The sequence below is a fragment of the Molossus molossus genome, unplaced genomic scaffold, assembly GCF_014108415.1.
Source record: "Molossus molossus isolate mMolMol1 unplaced genomic scaffold, mMolMol1.p scaffold_m16_p_17, whole genome shotgun sequence".
NCBI classification, from domain to species: domain Eukaryota; kingdom Metazoa; phylum Chordata; class Mammalia; order Chiroptera; family Molossidae; genus Molossus; species Molossus molossus.
In genome coordinates this window covers 23,363,898-23,382,298 of record NW_023425352.1, presented here as the reverse complement: position 1 = coordinate 23,382,298, position 18,401 = coordinate 23,363,898, and the positions used below count along the sequence as shown (strand labels likewise).

The 18,401-nt window shown below is 49.0% G+C and overlaps 1 protein-coding gene across 7 annotated transcripts in view; it reads left to right on the top strand.

Annotated features, from left to right (window-relative positions):
• The window catches only part of PAX2 (paired box 2), an 89,059-nt gene extending 71,007 nt beyond the window's left edge, over positions 1-18,052 (top strand). For 2 of the 7 annotated variants that reach the window (XM_036265060.1, XM_036265061.1), the window contains exons 9-11: positions 12,895-12,996; positions 15,238-15,324; positions 15,778-18,052. In XM_036265060.1, the coding sequence (XP_036120953.1) occupies positions 12,895-12,996; positions 15,238-15,324; positions 15,778-15,854 (266 nt within the window). In that variant the 3' untranslated portion in view covers positions 15,855-18,052. Of the gene's footprint in view, positions 1-12,894; positions 13,001-13,140; positions 13,226-15,237; positions 15,325-15,777 lie in introns of those variants that run through there. The other 5 variants (XM_036265062.1, XM_036265059.1, XR_004959987.1 and 2 more) reach the window with 4 other exon arrangements.
• The last annotated feature ends 349 nt before the right edge of the window (positions 18,053-18,401 follow it).

Sequence of the window (18,401 nt, the reverse complement as noted above, 5' to 3'; positions counted from 1 at the left end):
GGAGCTGTTCACCAGTGGTAATGACGGGGAAACTCGCTCAGAAACTGGAAATTACCAAAAAGAGTAAAGTGTGTGGAGAGGTGGGGGAGGGGAGATAGAAGGGGATGGGGGGCAGGGAATGATTTTTCTACACTTAGGCCAAGATCCAGTGTTTGGATGAATGGTGCCATTACCCGAGAAAGGGTTGCTCATTCTTAAAATGTTTTTGCTGGCAATTAAACGGCTGCAGTTATTGATCTTTGTTGATTTTATGTCCTCCTAATTTGCATAATCTATTAAAGATGAATGATTCATGATGTGTTTATTATGGCCACAAACAGAATTTGCTGAAGGTACTGTCAAGGTGAGAAACAGGGCAGTGCCCAGGGACTTCATGGGCCACCTCAGCAGTGGGTCCAGTATGTTGGCCTTCGGGCCAGGACTTTGTGGGGAGCAGTGAGCAGTGACGCAAGGAGAGCAGACACCAGAGTTCTCTGGAAAGATGTGGGCATCAGGGAGAACCAGGCTCCAAGCGTGGCTGGGATGTGGGAGAGGCTCGGGTGTATTTGCAGAAATTCCCTTCAAAGATCTTAAAAAGCTAATCTTGTTGGCCGATACGAAAGGCTTTGGTCAGGAAGTAAAGGGGAGGCCCTTTCAGGTAGCTGATTCTGGCCAGGTGTGTGCTCAGAGTGAGCGGGCAGGGGAGCATCCTGTGCCTACAGCCTGGCTTAGGTGTACCCAGGTGTTCAAGGAGCCCTCTTCATCCCACATCTTAGGCACCCAGCTCATCTTCCCTGGGGACAGGCATCTGAGGCTGCAAACCTCTGGGGATGAATTCCGAGGAAACCAGCCCAGAATGCCCTAGCCCAACTTGAAGAGCTAACCTTATTGATATTCCTGCCACCTCCTGGCACTGGAGGCTGATTTCAAACTTCACCAGCCACTTGATACAGCTGTTCCACAAGGTCAGGACTGAGAGGAGAGAGGAGCTTGGACTATTGTGTGGAGGGGAGAGTGAGGCTCAGTGGGCCAGGACACAGCTAATCACATTGCAAGCAAGGGTGGCTGCCAGAGGCTGGGGCTCAGCCCGATAGCCTCCCCTCCCCACTTCCTATCATAGAACCAAGGAGGGAGACCGACTTTTCTGGGTAGTGTTTGCAAGTTCTGCCGAGATTTTAATTTCATTGCATCACAACTCAGCAAGCTGCCAAGTCAAGCTGGTTATTTAAATTTATCACCCACATTCCCTTCCGCCGCTGGGCTGCTCTAGCTCAGCGGCATCTCTTCTCTCCAGCCCACTGCTCTAGGCTGCTGGTCTGGAACGGAGCCGAGTCACTCCTAAGTGATAAGGAAAAAGGGACCAGCTAGATGAGGGAGTGGGTTTAGGGCACTCAGGCCCCAGGCTTCCTCAGGGTGGCTGGCTGTGGCTGGTGCCTTCTTCTAACTTCTTATTCTTCCAAAGGATCCCACAGGGGACTGCCATCAACCCCTCAGTCGTCCCAGGGACCTCTGGATCAGGGCCTCTTCAGTGAGGACTCTGGCTCCAGCTGTAAATCAGTGCCTTCATTCCTTCAAGTCTGTCATCACTGGTAGAAAAGAGCTCCTCTTTCCCATGACCTCCTCACCTCGAACCCTCCCTTCCTATGCCTGGCCAGGTCTGCAGCCAGAGAGGAACATGAGGGGACACTGGCATTAATGTTGATCTGGGAGAAGATGAGTGCTAGTTTCAGAATTCCCAAAGGCCTTTGGAGATGCTTCTGAGCACTTAGAGAATTCCTTGGCCTGGTGAAAGTCCACCCTGAAGGTGAGAGCAGGTTCCCTACCCTGGAGCCTGAATGGAACAAAACAGTTGGTTGGAGTCAGGGGTTGTGCGGAGGCTCTGCATGCTCGCTCTAGAAGCCAAGGAATACACCAGCCTCTGGAGCTGCTACGCTGAGCAGGCTTCACTGGCCTCTAGTGGGCATCACTGCCACACACTGGGACAGCTTCGTGCACATGGTTCTCACCACCCTCATTTTAGTCCCAGAGAGGTAATGGAGGAATGAGACTGAGTTCCAGAAGCAAGGCAGCTGAAACTCACCAAAACACAGATGGGTAAAACGTAACAACAAGAATTGTTAATACACAACCAACCTCTCTCTCTGGCACCAGAAACAGAGGGAAACTCAAAGCCAGAGCAGTATGCGAGACAGTGGAGGCATACCCTAAAGGGGGGAGGCTGGGTTGTAACACACCAGATGCGATATATGACCTGAGTCCAAGAGAAGCAGGAAGCTAGAATGGAGTATTACTCTGCATAAAGTCAGGAACAGAGCAGGACAACACTGTTCAATAAAGGGAAGCACACAAACTCACCCCAATGGTCCAGGGAATCAAGTGAGAGGTGGAGGGTGAGTCTGCATGAGAAATGAAGACTCCAAGCCTGACCCTGGTTCAGAGTCCAAATGTATACCATGAGTATGTGACAGGAACCTCCAGCTGAGAACTTACATAAAAAAATTGTCCAGAATAGTAACTCACTTAGAAACCCCAGTAGGAACAAGGGCAAACCTTCTCTGTAGAGATATTCCCCAATCCAGGGCACCTGAGACTTCCACAGGAAAAAAATCCACCACTAAAGATGAGCTCACTATAAAAAAATCACACACCTCATATGAGGGAGAGTTTGCAGAAGCAATAAATAGGACAATTAGCACCCCAAGCACTGGAAATCACATAACAGTGCAAAGCAATGTCCTGGCCAGTTTTGCTCAGTGGTTAGAGTATTGGTCCAAGGACCAAAGGGCTACAGGTTCAATTCCTAGTCAGAGGCTAGTACCTGGGTTGCAGGTTCGGTCCCCGGTCTTGTGGGAGCCAACCAATTGATGTGTCTCTCTCACAGCAATGTTTCTCTCTCTCTCTCTCCCTTTTTCCCTTCCACTCTATCAAAAAATCAATGGAAAAATATACTTGGGTAAGGATTAAGAACAACAAAAGAAATAACAATTCAAAACAACTATAAAATAAGCATACTTAACATTCTTAAAAAGATAAAAGAGAAGTATAGTTTTATGATTACCATAGATCTAGATCCCACTTCCCCTCCCCCACCACTGCTCAGCAAATTGTGACATAATGGAGATAATAAAGAGTAAAAAATGAAGACCACTCCTGTAGCTTAGTGTTTTGGGGTTCAGGAGCCATGGAAAGGGATGAGCCTTGAGCAGCCTTTCAAGTAGAGCCTGTCCCCTGCTCATCCAAGCTTCCAGACAGCTGAGTCTCAACAGAGAATCTTCTTTTTTCTTTGGAAAAATGTCTGAACATTGGAAATCATTACAAGGGCAGTGTATTCCTCCCCAGTGGAGTGGGGTGGGGTGGAGGAGCCTTGTTAGCTTCCCCAAGCTGGTGGGAAGAAGGTACTTTAATTTAAGAGCTTGGAAAAAACTTCCCTTGATGCCTAGAGAGAGACTGCAGCTCTGAAGGAATCCATAGCCAAAACCAGAAGATGTGGTTGCTGCCCAAGAGGGATGTGCCCAAGGCAGGGAGACGAAGATGCTGGTTTGAGCAGAGGTAGGGAGGCCAGTAAGGCAAAGTTCAAAGAAAAGCAGGGGCTGGCCCCCAGGGCCTGGAGACCTGCGAGAACAGTATGGGCTCAGCTTCTGAAAAAGGGCTGTGAACTGTTAGAAGCTCAGACTCCTCGCCCACATCTGGGATGGTCAGCGAAGTGGCCTTTTAGCAGATAGAAGTGTGGGCCCTGGGAAATCCTCCTCCTCCTACTTAGGGAGTCCTGAAGATGTCCAGGAACTGCCTCTTTCCTGTAGTTAACAACCCACTTCCAATGAACTGCACTTCCCTCCATAAAACAAACAGCTTAGCCCTTGGCCAACCCCTCGGGGGAGGAGAGGGCAATAAAGGCTGAGAAATGTTTCTGAAGGAGGCTGGGAGTCTCCTAGTCTTGTCTGTCAGCTCAAAGCCCGATTAGCTAGAGGAATTTAGGGCACAGGCATCAGAGTTCCTCTCCAACCTTGAAAGGAGAGGACTAGGGCAACATCAACATGCAGCAAGTCAGAGAGCCCTTTCCTGTGGAGGCAGCACCAAGCCAGAACCAAGGCCCTGGACCCTTCATTTAAGCTGAGATGGCCCAATGGAAAGAAGCTATCTTCCTCCAAACATCCCTAAGGCCTCCAGCCACATCCCCAAGGACCTCCAGCCACCAAACCTCAGCTCTGATTTAATTATGGGAGCATTTCCATAGCAATGAGACAGTGACAGATAATGCAGGTGCCATGGGCCTGCAGCCTAGGGAGTCATTGGATCAAGGCTCTTTTTCTTCCTTCTTTATCTCATCCACCTCTAGAGGGAAAGGATATTGAAAAGAAGAGGCATTAATCTACTCTAGGACTGGGAGTGTCAGGTCACATTTGAGCAGAATAAAAGCTGTACCACCTCAATCTCCAGCTCCAATCCCATGCCCATGTCTGTGCCCACTGGTCTTCCCATTTGGCTGCCCTCCCCAGCAGAGTGCCCTGGACAGAGCACATGGGGCTATAATGGGACTGCAGAGGGAAGGAGAGTCATAGGGGAGTAGGATGGGTTCCCAGGCATCTTAGCAAAGAAGTACTTCTATGGTCTTCTAAGTTGAGTTCAAATTTGGCCCATTATCTTGGGCCTTTCTTCTTGACACCTCCCTTCATCTTTTCCCCTCATCCGTGAGACCCAAAGGGTGAGCATGCCAAATGGACTGTGCTTGGTCCTCCATAGCATAGTCTCACCAATTCATTTAGAGATCAGGGACAGAGGCCAGTTCAAATTTGAGTCAAAATATTTTCAAAAAATCAATAATCTCTATTTCAATTGCATATAGTAGCCGACTCAGGCCAACAAAGGGTTACCTAGTAGAAAACACTGGGCACTGTTTTCATGATTAGCTAGGTTATAGGGAACATTTAGGCTGCTATAGATGTTTAGAGAGGCTGGGGGTGTCCCAAAGGAGAGTTCTCCAATGGGGGAATCTCCCAGCACTAAGCTCGTTTACTCTGTTATTTGGCACTTCCTACGAAGAAAAGGTGGACTAAGTAAAAGTAAAGCCAGTCAACCCAACCTTTTCTAAATGACCAGAAAACCTACATAGTGGTGTTTCAATGAATGTTACAGGTATGTATGGGGACCAAAGGCTTAGAAGAGTCCTGGTGGCCTCAAAGCCACCTAGGCAAGACCTGAAAGCCTATTTCCCCCAAAGAGCCAGCTATCCCCCAAGGTAACAGGAAGACCCCTCCCCACCCCCCGCCTCCCCAGGGTGATCAGAATCCTTCCTTCCCCCACATTAGCTGTAGCCTCAGGACAAACACGCCAGCATTTTTTCAACCCTGAGCTTTGGAGGCAAGCCCTGCCACTATTGTTGCTTCTGAGAGGGCTTTGCTTGCCTTCAGACTGGAATCCTCCCCTCTCCTCCCAGGTGGCTGCTGGGCCGGCAGGCCGGGAGGTAGGAAATCCTGAGCAGGCTCAGAGAGCAGCCTAATGCTCCAGCAGCTTAAGTGGCCGTTTTCCTTGGGATTAGGGTTTCACTTACACAGAGCGCCTGAAAAACACTGCGCTTTCGGAAGGATTAGAGCTGACAATTCATTGCTCTCAGAGAACAAAATAAAGCCAGAGAGGAACTGGGAGAGCTGGAGTATCGGGAGACTGTGCAAACAGGCTTAACCTCTGCCCACCCAGCATGAGGGTCTCTCTTGCTCTGAGCCCATCAGTGAGCCTGGGCACCAGCTTTCTAGAAAGCCAGCACCTGCCCAACTCCAGTCTTCATTTGCGATTTGCTAATGGAGTGAGAGAAGGCAGTGTGTGGAAGTGAAATGAGGAAGGGTCTAGGATGTCTTCCCAACTTTGAGCTTTGGCTTCTTCCACTGTGAAATGAGGGAGTTAGACTAGAAGGTAACCAAGCTCTCTATGAGCCCTCGGAAAATGTGATTCTCCCCTAACCTTATCCTAGGGTGCTGAGGCTGCAGCTCCATCCATAGTCCAGCTGAGTTAGAAGGAAGCCTTCTCTTGTGGGGCCCTAGGCCAGCAGACTACAATGGCCCAGATGAAGGCCATGTGCTGTGAGGAGAAGGGGTGTGAACAGCATGACTGTTACAGCTAGTTGGCTGTGGAGTTGAAGACCTCACTGAGCCCACAGAGATCTGGGCAGCATCCCCACCTGGGATATACCAGGGACTAAATTAAGGTCCAGCTGTCTGTGGGGAGCAAGGTCAGCTAGGAGAGCTTCAGGCACAGCCCCCTCTGCTGGAATCTGGAGAAGACAAGCCTCAGGATGGGGAGCTGTGGGGCCAAGACAGTGGCCCGATCTGGGGGACCTCACACAGGCACCGATGCCTTAGAGGAGAAATCTTTGGAAGGATTTGGAAACCTGGGGAATAAGAAACAAAATGAAGTATGCAAAAAAACTCTTTCCCTCTCCTTTTAAAGTGTCTTTTACAGACTTCAAGTTTGTTACTTCAGTAACCCGGATTGGTCATAAAGTGGCCATAATTGGTATAGTAAATGTAAGTGTATGGTATATTTAGGCAGCAATTACAAATTTCATAACTGTGTATTATTGGAAGTAGTATAAATGCGTGAAGTAGTATAAATGCGTGTGTCAAATGCAGCCACAGACTACCAACCTTGAAGCAATCTAATGTCTTCATTTTCGTTACCTTATGAGAAGCAGACAAACTTGAGGACTGGATAGTAAAACAAGAGTTATGTTTTCTGGCCTTAGGGTCCTCCACAGTGTCAAGTGGATAGCAAAAGTGCTCATTTTCAGAGAAAGATGCTGAGGAAAAGCATCTCTAAACTCGTTGAGTATAACTTTTGCTGTATAAATCTATGTCTAATAAGTCTTGCTATCAGAGCCATCACTGAGCCAAAGCATCTCTCTGCTTTGGCAGCTTCCTTTTTATTATTTCCTTGGTCTTCTGATGCTGACCTTTTTTTTTTTTTTTTTTTTTAACTTGAGATAAGCCTCTCTGCTCCTTCACATGTTATTTTGCTATTCTTTGTATAGTCTTGTTGATCAGTACAGTTCAAGTGGCTTCAGACAAATCTGTATCTTTCCTACACCAAAAAACAGAGGTTCTTTTGGTCTTTATAAATGCTGCTTATTAATCTTTGGATAATTAATACTTTTGAGAATATGATAAAAAGCCATCTAGACATTATATATGTATATCTACACATTTTATGTATGGCTTTATATGGACTCCCTGAAGCACATCTAGGGAGTCCTACAGGATCGCTGAACCCTTGTTTTGGAAAATGGAAGAACTTGAAACATGCAAAAAACAAGAATTGACAAGATGTTCTGTTATAGGAAGGATTTGCTAAGCATAATCCCAGGTTACTTTCCTGGACCAAATACCTATCTATTTGGGGGTGTACAATATTTGAGACTGTCATTCTAGAATCACCAGAGTATACTGCTTATCTTGAATGTAATACTTAGCACCTTTGAGTTTCAGTGTCTCATCTATAAAATGGTGATTAAAAACGGATCAACATCATAGATTGATATGAGGATTAAATGAGATAATACACAGAAAATATTTAGGACAGCGCCTCGCATATAGCAGACGTTCAGTGAATGCTAGCTCGTCTAGGTGCAAGTAGAAACACAAGTCTGCCCTTGAATCTTAGACCTAACAAAATAGCATAAATTGTGTGGTGACTGAAAATTTCTAATTTCTTAATAGTTTTTCACTTTGCTTTTCTCTGTACTTGAAGAGCCACTTCACTTAGATTCTCCAAAACAGTTGATTCGATCTGGCCCATTTGGTAGAGAATGTCTGACAAAAGTGCACTGTCTGATTCAGATGTAGCGATTGCTGTAGAAATTGGCTTTAGAATCTTCAGGGACTTCTGCAGTTGAACTGAGAAGACATCCTCATCAAGTACAGTGCTTCTAACACTTCTGGGTACTTTAAGATTCTCAACTACTACTGTTTCTTGAAGAGCCTCTTTGTTTTTTAGAAAACTCTCAAAGGAGAGTAATGCTCCATCCCATGGAGTTTTACTACAGACTTTCAGTGTCAGTATTTTATTCTGTGTCCTGTTTGTACTTGCCTCATCTTAATGATGGCTGTGACAATATGAGGTTTTGCTTGTTGGATGACTTCGTTTCCTTTTCTTTGGCTCTTTTGGGAGTATCTGGCTTCGTGGTATCATTAAAAGGTAGCGTGGCACAGACATAGCTTCAAACTTTGGCTGTGTCATTTATTAGCTCCGTAGCCATAGGAAAGTAATTATGGCTCTGTGTGCCTCCATTCTCTCAACTTTAAAACAAGCAAGTTAGACTGATCATCTCAAAGGCTCTTCCATCTCTAAAACTGTAATCTTAGGAAGCAAGTATCCAACATGAAATGTCCATCCTCTTGTAATATGTGGGGTTTTATCTATGTGTGATTCTTGGTGCTGTTTTTATGTTACTGGCATCGTCATTGAGCAAAGCAAATACTTTACTGCTTCCTATCTCCTGTTGGATGGCACATATTTTATAACTGATGTATTTTGCTGTGTAGCTGGGTTGTTTTGGGTTTTTTTTTCCCTCTTTCGGAGCTTTTGCTTGTTTAAGGAGGTAGCTGTGCTGTCTTACAGTTTGTTTGTCTCCACTCTCATTTGTCCATCTGTCTGTAGTAACACAAGACCCAGTGGTCTGTAGAGTCCTCCTTGTACAGATTCCATCACCCATTCATATTCTCTCACTAAAAGAGGCTTGCTCAAAGAATTCTGATGGGCAAATGGTATGGCAGTCTTAATAATTTGAAAACTTCCTGCAATGTGTGTTTTCCATTATTGACAATGGTGTTCCAGAGGAATATATGGCTCTGGCAAGAGTTTGGTCAATATTTCCCTGTTCTTCAGGTGTCACCTGTGTACTAATGAAGCCATTGAGAGAGCTTTGTACACAGTAGGTTGTCCCTTTGTTGGCTTAGGCATCCTGAACGGGCATCTCTTTGTGGTGATAGTGATGTTCCAGAATCTGCAGTAGCAGAAGCACAGCTGTATGCTGACCATCAGGAAGCTTGCATGTTTTTTCCTCATCATGGATTTCTTCTCTCACATTTAAAAATTCTGATAACCACCAATCTATCTGTATCTATGAGCTGGTTTTTATTTGTTCATTTGTTTCTTTTCTTCTTTTATTTTTATATTCCACATATGAGTGAAGTCATGTAATTTTTGTCCTTTTATATCTGACTTATTTTACTTAGCATAATACCCCCGAGATCCATCCATATTGTCACAAAAGGCAATATTTCATCTTTTCATGTGGCCGAGTAGTATCCTATTATATATATACCACATCCTCTTTATCCATTCATCACTCAGTGAACACTTACATTGTTTCCATATCTGGGTTATTGCAAATAATGCTGCAATGAACATAGAAGTGTATATATCTTTTTGAATAGGTGTTTTCATGTTCTTCAGCTATAGCTAACAAATAATAATATTGTACACCTGAAACTTATATAATGTTATAAACAAATGTTACTTCAATTAAAAAAAATCTATTTTGAGAAAAAAATAGACTGACACCTTGACTACAAAAAAAAGTCTGAATAGCACTTCACAGATTTCTTGTTTAAAGTCGAATTTAGAAATGTATTTTAATCAACAATTCTGTGGGTGGCTTTCAGCATGCAAAAGTTTCTAAATGTTAGAAATTGGCAAGAGAAAAGGCCAGTGGAAATAAACATTGAAGTAGGGTACCTCCAGGTTTGCTGGAAACACCTTTTCAGTCATCAGTCTCTGAAGCTAAGTACGGGATTATGTGACAAAATCTTAGATTACAAGGAATTCATGTGTGACAGGTTATGGAAATCATTCAGCTGAAAATCAGAATTCGGATGCATTTAAATTCTTGTTTATTAAGACAGAAGCATACTTATATTCCTGGCTGCTCTGTAGACATTAAGATCGCAAGACCAAGAGGAATTGGGTTTCTATATCTTTCTAATTTCAAAACCTCTACATCCTCTTTAACTCTCCTCTTAGTCATTTCTAGGAGCTGATAGATACTTTTCTCATTGTCCACTCTTCCACTCTCTGAGAGGTGGTCAGAAGGAGTGTACCATTTACTGACAATAGAAGTCAATGAGAGAAAACCCACAACAAAGCAGAGATTCTTTCTGCTGCTCTCTGGGAGTCTAAAGTGATCTCTTGTTTGACAGTTCTACTCTGTTGTTTTTTCTTGAGTTTTAAAATGTAAGATGTAAGCTATATTAAATAGGTTAGAGGAAAATCATTCCATTGCATGATAAAGCCGAGTCACAATATATGAGTCCCTTACTGTAAATCTTTCTCTTTTAAAAAAAAATTTCTTCTTTATGGATTTGAGAAAGAGAAGAAGGGAGAAGGAGAGAGAGATGGAAACATCAATGAGAGAGAACATTGGCCACCTCCACATGCCCCACTGGAGATTTGGCCCACAACCTGGGCATGTGCCCTGACCAGGAATCAAACCGGCAACCTCTTGGTTCATGGGTCGACGCTCAACCACTGAGCCACACCGGCCAGGCCCTTACTGTAAATCTTTCATCAACCTGTAAAAATTCATAATCCATTGTTCCAACTATTTTTAGAGAAAAGGCAGGTTGAAACATTTACATTTGTCCCAGCCTTTATATTCCACATATCTCTTCAAAGGAGACCCACACATATAAAACAATTAAAAAATAATATAACGCTTTCTATTAGTTTTGTTGTTCATAGAGTGACACAAAATTAATCGACAAGTATTTATTGAGCATCTACCATTTCTCAGCTGTGCAAGATAGCACATAAGACAGATCCCTTGGTTTGATTTTGATCTGCTTGAAGAAGCAAGCCATGATACGAAACAGCAGGGCTGGTGTGTTACGAAATAATGGCATGTTAAGCCATGGAGCACAGACACTATAGACATTTAAGAGAGAGAAACGTATCTGATGGGTAGAATAGTAGAGGTTTTAAGGCTTGAGCTGGAAGGAGAAGACAATTTGAGTAAGAAGATGAAAATGATATGGCAAAAGCACAGAGATTTTACAGCAACAAGCCAGAGGGGTGCAAACCAGGAGGGGTGCAAATCAGAGCTGAGAAAGCTGGGTGGGGAGGGGTACCTGGCAGGCCGTGAAACCCTGGCAGAGTTTAGATTCAAACTGTAGCCTACAGAGAATCAATGATGGTTTTTACAAGGGAAGTGATGAGAGCAATGTTTCATGAGGACAAGCCAAGCATCCACATTTGGGAGAGACCTGAGGGGGAAGAATGTAGAGGCAGGGAATACAAGCAAGAAAAATGTTATGGCAAACCAAGGGCCGGTCTGAGCTATGGAGGTGGTGGAGGAAATGGAGAAGGGACAGATGTGACAGACATTGCTAAGAGGAACTGACTGCACTTGGTAACTGACTTCATTTAGAAGGGGAGGAAAAAGGCCATGTCAAGGACTCCAATATTTTTGGTCTGATGGTCTTCAAGTAAATTGTTGGTAGAACTGATTGTAGAGACAATGAATCAGCTTTTATTCCTGTCAAGTTTGAGGTGACAGTGAGACAGCTAATGAAAATATTCAGCAGGAAGCTAGACATATAACAATCTGAATTATATCTCTGTATTCTGAGGGTAGGAAAGGTGAATCACTCAGATGCATTAAGGTGGAGATGAAAAAACTCACAAGTCTCAGAAAAGTAGGACGTAAGATCAATTTCAAGGTGGGGGGAATGGCAAGGAAAGAGAGACAGAACCAGGCTTTGGAACAGCCATTAGGAGGATGAGGATCAGTGCAATTGATTAACAGAAAGCGAACTGGGCCATATATATATATATATAGTTCTATAACTTCCTCCAGCCATACCTTGCCTTCCCTGGGTTGGACAGAGTCACTAGAATTAAAGAGTGCCCCTATATAATGAGGATAATAAAGGGGATCTGGAGAGGATGAATGGGACCAAGGAGAGCATAAAGTAGTCTCTAGGGCATGAAAGTATGGGAGAGGAAAGAGGGCAAATTATTGTCATTAGTGACTGGAGCATGCTAAAATGCAAGGGGAGGTGCTGACCCCTTCGTGGTGATGGAGGGGACAGACAGGAAGGGGGTCCACTCAGGTGCAGCTGTGTTCCAGAGGAGATGTCTGTGGGTCATAGGTATTTCCCTAATATTGACTTGCTTTGCCTTTGCTCCAGGACACTAAGGAAAGCCCTGCCTCCCACTCTAGCTAATAGAGGACTCCCAGGACAGATGTCCAGCAGTTGGTGGGGGGAGCAGATTTTGGAACTTGATCTGATCCACTTACACTGTTGGCTCAAAAGCTTCTGATTCACTTCAGAGATGGTTTTCTACGCCATAAACACTAACAGCAAAATAACCCACTGTCTGGCCCCCTGCCCGCCATACCTGCCAGGCCCAGCACCTGCAGCACCACTTGGAGAGGACAAGAAAGACCCATCATCCCGTATAGGTGGTGGTGGGGTATCCTCCAAGCCTGAAGGAAAGATGGGGTGTTAGGGAAGAGAGAGGTGAGCAAGATCATAGAGGTCCATTTGGCTACTAGAGAGACCACTGGATATCTTGGTGTAAGGAGGAGTAAAACCAGGTCATCCTCCCTCCCTTCTCCATCTGGGTTTGGGCTACAAAGAGACACAAGCAAGGGGAAACACATATACACACACATGCACAGAGAAAGACACAAAGAGCCTTGCAAAGCAGAGGTGCATACACACAGCTGATTGTAGGACAGACATTTAGGTAACGAGCTTACACACTTGCAAAGGCACACCCGGACCTGCTCATCGCATGCATCCCCTTGTGTCTACACACAGTTCTTTCTTCTCCAAGGGTTCTCTTTCCATGGAGTACCCTTGTGTGAGAAGAGGCAACCCCCTCTCTTCCAGGCCTCATGCCTTCCCCTTTGTGTTTTTCCAGGTCGTGACATGGCGAGCACCACTCTGCCTGGTTACCCCCCTCACGTGCCCCCCACTGGCCAGGGAAGCTACCCCACCTCCACCCTGGCAGGAATGGTGCCTGGTAGGTGACAATGCCTAATTTATGTGGGGGTGACTTAATTGTGGGTGAGCTGCTGAGTGGTCTTTAGTCTGAGGCTGGGGGTGGGAAGAGATCCAGTATCCCCTCCCCCGAAGCCACTGCCTTTCTATCCCCTGCTCTCTTTAGAGCTGCAGTTGGTCCCTCATCCTCCTTCATAAGCAACCTAGGTAGGGAGCTTGCAGAAGTGCCACTTGTGTGCACTCCACTGTATGTCATGGCTCCTCCACAGGGCCCACCCATCCAAACCTGTGCCTGGGGAGCACTCAGCCTCAGCTCAGCCCTCGGTGCCCCAGCCCACCCCCAACCAGCTGACACTGCTTGGAAGAGCCTGCCCTGGTTTCCATGGAAACTTGGAGCCAAGAACCATTTCCAGGGACATGTCAGTCACTCAGACAAAGCCACCCTGGTCCACACCAACCCACAGGGAAAACCAGCGTTGAGAACCTACCCCACCCCAGAGAGAGGAGAGAGCTAGTCCCTAAGGAAAGAGGAACAGGGGACAGGTTATGGCAGGAACCAGAAAGGCTAGCTTCAGAGAGATATGCTAAAGCCCCTCACATGTCCTCAGAGGAACCAGACTCTCCTTGCTCCTCAGAGCTCAGACCATTCCTGTATGAGAGCAGCTGGGTTAGGCTGTGTGGATCAGAGGCAGGGGGTGCATTTAGGCTCTGGTATGGCAGCTGGAGCTTGTGCTCTTCCCAGCCCCTTACCTTAGATTGGGAGCCAGGCTGGAAGCTAAAGAGAGTTGATGCTCCCGTTCCATAAACACCAGAAAATTCTTGTCTTAGAAAGGGTGAGACTCACTGGGCCTGCAGCCACTCCCCCGACTGCCTTCTTGTGTGCCCCTTCCCTGAAGCTCAACTCTCATGGGAGGGGGTGGATAGACAAGGGTGGCAGGCCCCCTTCTTGGACTGTCCATCCAGGGACAGCCCTGGATAAGCAGAATTGGAGGAGGGGTATGGCAAAGGGGGCATTGCTGTGGAGTGTGGTAGAATAGGAGCTGAAGAGAGTTAGAGGAACTGGGTAAGAAGAGCTGAGGTGTGGATGAGGGGAGTCCTACCCAGATGTGGAGTAGAGGGCATAGAAGTGTTGGGGACAAGGAGATTCTTCCAGGAAGGTCCCAGAAGTGAGCTAGTGGAGGCTGGAGAAGGTCTTGGAGAGATGGGGGTGAGGGAGGGGGGGGAGTCTGTAAGGAGATGGGGATGAGGGGAGCGCAGAGAGCTCATGGTGGCAAGGGGGGAGTCGTTAAACAGAATCTAGTGCTGATGAGGAAATTACACTTGTTTCATTAGCGATGGGGAAGGAGATAGCTCAGTTCCTCTTGGTCACAGTTGAGCTCAGAAGCTCATTATCCTGCTGCACGCATGCTTTCCCTCCTCGTCAATAAACAGGCTTTCCAGTGGCTGCATCCCCCACCCCCACCCCAGCTCCCTCTCCGAGAGGGGCCCCTTCTCCTCTACTTAACCCGCGGTTAGGGATCACTGTAAACAGTCTGGGGTCATCACACAGGAGAAAGGGCGAGGGGGAAACCTGGAGGCCTGGCCTTTCTCCCGCGGAGGGAGTGAAGCAGCTTCCGACGGCTCCCAGCCCACGGGCCCTCCGCTCACTGCTCACGGACCCAGCGGGCAGTCAACCTGCTCCCCGCCACCTCCTTCTCCTGCTGCGTAGCCCACAAGTCCAATCTCTCAGAGGAAAAGGTGGGAGGGGGTTTGCCAGCACAGCCCCAAGCCCTTTGCTTTGGCACAGTGCTAAGATGCCATTTTTAGGACTTTCTGGGACAAAGTGTCCCGAGGGCCTTTCTTCGCCACCCTCCTCTGCTTCCACCCGGTGGGGCTATATCTCCCAGAACCAGTCTCCACTAAAAAGACCCTGTCCGCCATAGCAGCGGGGGGAAGGGGGGAGTAGGCATGACTGGACCCAGAATAAACTCTTCTTGGGTGACCAGAGGCGCCTCCGCGGGGGGTGCCCCAGGCGGGCACTGCCCTGCAGGTCCCTCCATGTTCGTGTGCGAGGCTCGTGGGTGCTTCTGCATTCCCCCTCTACACACACCACGGGCTCTCCCCACACCAACTCTGTGGATTGCTCCGCCTTCACCTGGCCTGGTGGGCACTGCCCTGCCACAGTGGGCATTGCCCTGCCCGCCCCACCTGCACCTGGGACCGGGGAGAGGCCGCTGGCCCAGTGTTGCGCGTGTCTGATCCCCACTCCCCCACACTCCCGCAGGGAGCGAGTTCTCCGGCAACCCGTACAGCCACCCCCAGTACACGGCCTACAACGAGGCTTGGAGATTCAGCAACCCCGCCTTACTAAGTGAGTACGCCACCTGGCTGGCCGGCGGCTCAGCGCGTCTGCCCGCCCGCCCGCCCGCTGGGCCGGCTGCTTCTGGATGCGTCCGACTCGGTGCCGCCCAGGCAGGCCCATTAGTGCAGTACTGAGGCCGAGGATCCCTTGAGGACGCCCGTGCCTCCCGCCCTGCCTTCCCCTTTTCTTGCTCCCCGGTCACTGAGAAGCCTCCCCCACCTTCAGCCGCCCTGGAAGATCCACAGTGGGGCGGCGGGAGTCGGGAGTCGCTGCGGACTGGGTCCCTCTCCCACCCGGTGAATGCAGCTCTCCTGGGAGTAAACGCTCCCGCAGCCCCGCCAAGATCTTCCTGCCCAGATCCCACCAGACCCGAGCCCCGGGAGGTCTTTGCTTTTCTTTCCTTTTTTTGTTCTCCTGTTTGTCCTCTCACCCAGCCCATTCTTCTCCTGTGTTAACTTCCAGGTTCCCCTTATTATTATAGTGCCGCCCCCCGGGGCTCCGCCCCTGCCGCTGCTGCCGCTGCCTATGACCGCCACTAGTTACCGCGGGGACCACATCAAGCTTCAGGCCGACAGCTTCGGCCTCCACATCGTCCCTGTCTGACCGCCCACCCCGGAGGGAGGGAGGACCGATTCGACGCGAAGCCTCCTGGCCACCGCCCCAGCCCCACCCCCACCCCAGGACACCGGCAGCCGTTCACATCACCCCGTCGAAGTCGAAGGCAGGACAGGACTAGTGGAGCCTCGGGCGAGACCCTCAGGCACAGGCCCCGCCCCCAACCCCGACTCGGCCTCTTCCCGCCTGCCTGGACTTCGTGGTGCGTCGAGGAGGGCCCCACCAAGCTCGCCCCGGCCTTGCCCGAGCCGAACCGGAGCGGACCAGCCACAACACCGAACTCAGGCCGGGCCGCCGCTGTGCGCGGGGACACGTTTCTGTGACACACAATCAGCGCGAACTGCAGAGCGGCCCAGCCCCAAAGCAGCCCGACTTGGACGCTCCGGCGCCAGGAGGCCTCGCTGGAGGGACTGGGAAAAGGAAATTAAAAACAAAACGATTTTCTGCAGAAGGAGGAAGAGCCTCCTGTCGAACCCTTGGGGGAAAGTCGTTACCCCTGCACCAGCCAGACTTCCCACCTTCCGCGTGTGCCCAGCCCCAGAAGGTGGAATGGAATGGGGACGTGGGGGCTGGGCTCTAGTCGTCAGGTCTTTCCAAGGTTGGGACCCAAGGCACACAGCCCCAGCAGCCCCCACCCACCGAGCCCGACTCTCGGCTCTTGCCTACTTCACCAGAGCTTGCCAGTTCCCCAGGGCCCAGGCATCTCCTACTAGTGACAAGACTCTCAGCCCCACCTTGCCCCTACCTCAGCGTCTCTGCCATCTGTGACCTCCCAGTCTTCCCTCCTGCCCGTCCTTTTCCCATTCCACGATGCTCTGCATCACTCACTCCTCCCTATCTCGCCACCCCGTCGGAGGCTCTCCGGTGCCGTAGGACCAGTTTCCATAGGCCTTGGGCACTGGTCTTTTCCAACAGTTACTTGATGTCCCTCCCCCGACACAGACTCTCGATCTGCCGGTGGCTGGAGCAGGTTCTCAGCTGTGGCGGGGTGGAAGTGAGGGGCTGCCCACTTCACCCCCAGACTCCTCCTCCGGCAGGAACTGAATAGAACCGCAAGAAGTCTACATTTATTTAATATGATGATCTTTGCAAAAAGGAAAAAACAAAACCCAACAGGCTGCTGCTTTGTAGAAAGACGGTGTGTGTCGTGTGAAGGCGAACACCTGTGTATATAACTCCACCCCGTCTGCCCCGCCCCACCCGGTAGAGTCCCCGCCCGCCCGCCCTGCCTGTAGATAGCCCTGCTCTCTGTGCTGTGAGAGTCGCCGCTCGCTGGGGGGGAGGGGGGGACACAGCTATACGCCCACTAAAGCACAGCACGTCCTGGGGGAGGGGGGCATTTTTTATGTTACAAAAAAAAAATTACGAAAGAAAAGAAATCTCTATGCAAAACGACGAACATGGTCCTGTGGACTCCTCTCGCCTCAGTTTTGTTGGTTATACCTCTGTAATCCCGTGTTTTCACTCTCATCTTTCTCCTGCGTATCTCTCCCCTTTCTCCATCTCTGTCTCCTCAGTCTCTGTCACTCTGCGTCTTTGTCTCTGTCTCGGCCTCTCTCCCCATCCCCGCCCGGCCGCCTTGTCCTCGCAGGCTAGATCAGAGGTGGCAGCTCCACCCCCAGGCTTGTCCCCTTGCGGCCGTGCCCCGCGCGCCCTGGGCTACCGGCGGCCGGGCCGCCCCGCCCCGTAGTTGCTCTCTCGGTAGCGGCGATGCGCCCTGCATGTCTCCTCACCCGTGGATCGTGACGACTCGAAATAACAGAAACAAAGTCAATAAAAGTGAAAATAAATAAATAAATAAAAGTCCTTGAACAAATACGAAAGGCTTGGAGTCCTCACCCAGATCTCTCTCCCCTTCGAGCCTTTTTATTTGAAAAGGAAAATGAGAAAAGAGAATAGTTTAAGGGAACTGCCGGCGCCTAGCCAGGCTCCAGTGGCCCGAGCGGGGCGGCGAGGGTGCCGAGGTTCAAACTCCGAGGCCCGGCCCATTCCAGTCCTCCTGGGGCTGGCCGGGCAGGGGCACCAGAGCCAAGACCCAGCCGAACCCGAGGGAGAGCCCCTGATAGCTCTGGTCTCCTTGGCCACTTTAAGCGCGTCGGTTCGTTTTTATTCTTTTCCTTTTTCTTTCTTTCTTTCTTTCTTTTTTTATTGTGCACATGAGAAATAAATAATAATAAATAATAAATAAATAATAAATAAATAATAATAAAATTTTGTATGTCACTCCCCATGGCTCCAGGTTTGTCTCTCCCTGTCTCTGGGACAGGCCTCCCCTCACACTGGTGGATCCCAGATAACCCCTTAAGTGATCCTCCCAACTACACTCCCACCGCCACCGCCACCCCACCCCCACCCCTTTACCAAGACCCTCTTAGAGGCAGCTGAAAGCAAGGCAAAGGCCCTGACCAGTGGCCCCTTCAGTAACCACCCTCCCCCACCCGCCCCGCCCTTGGGACAAGGAGCTTTTCAAA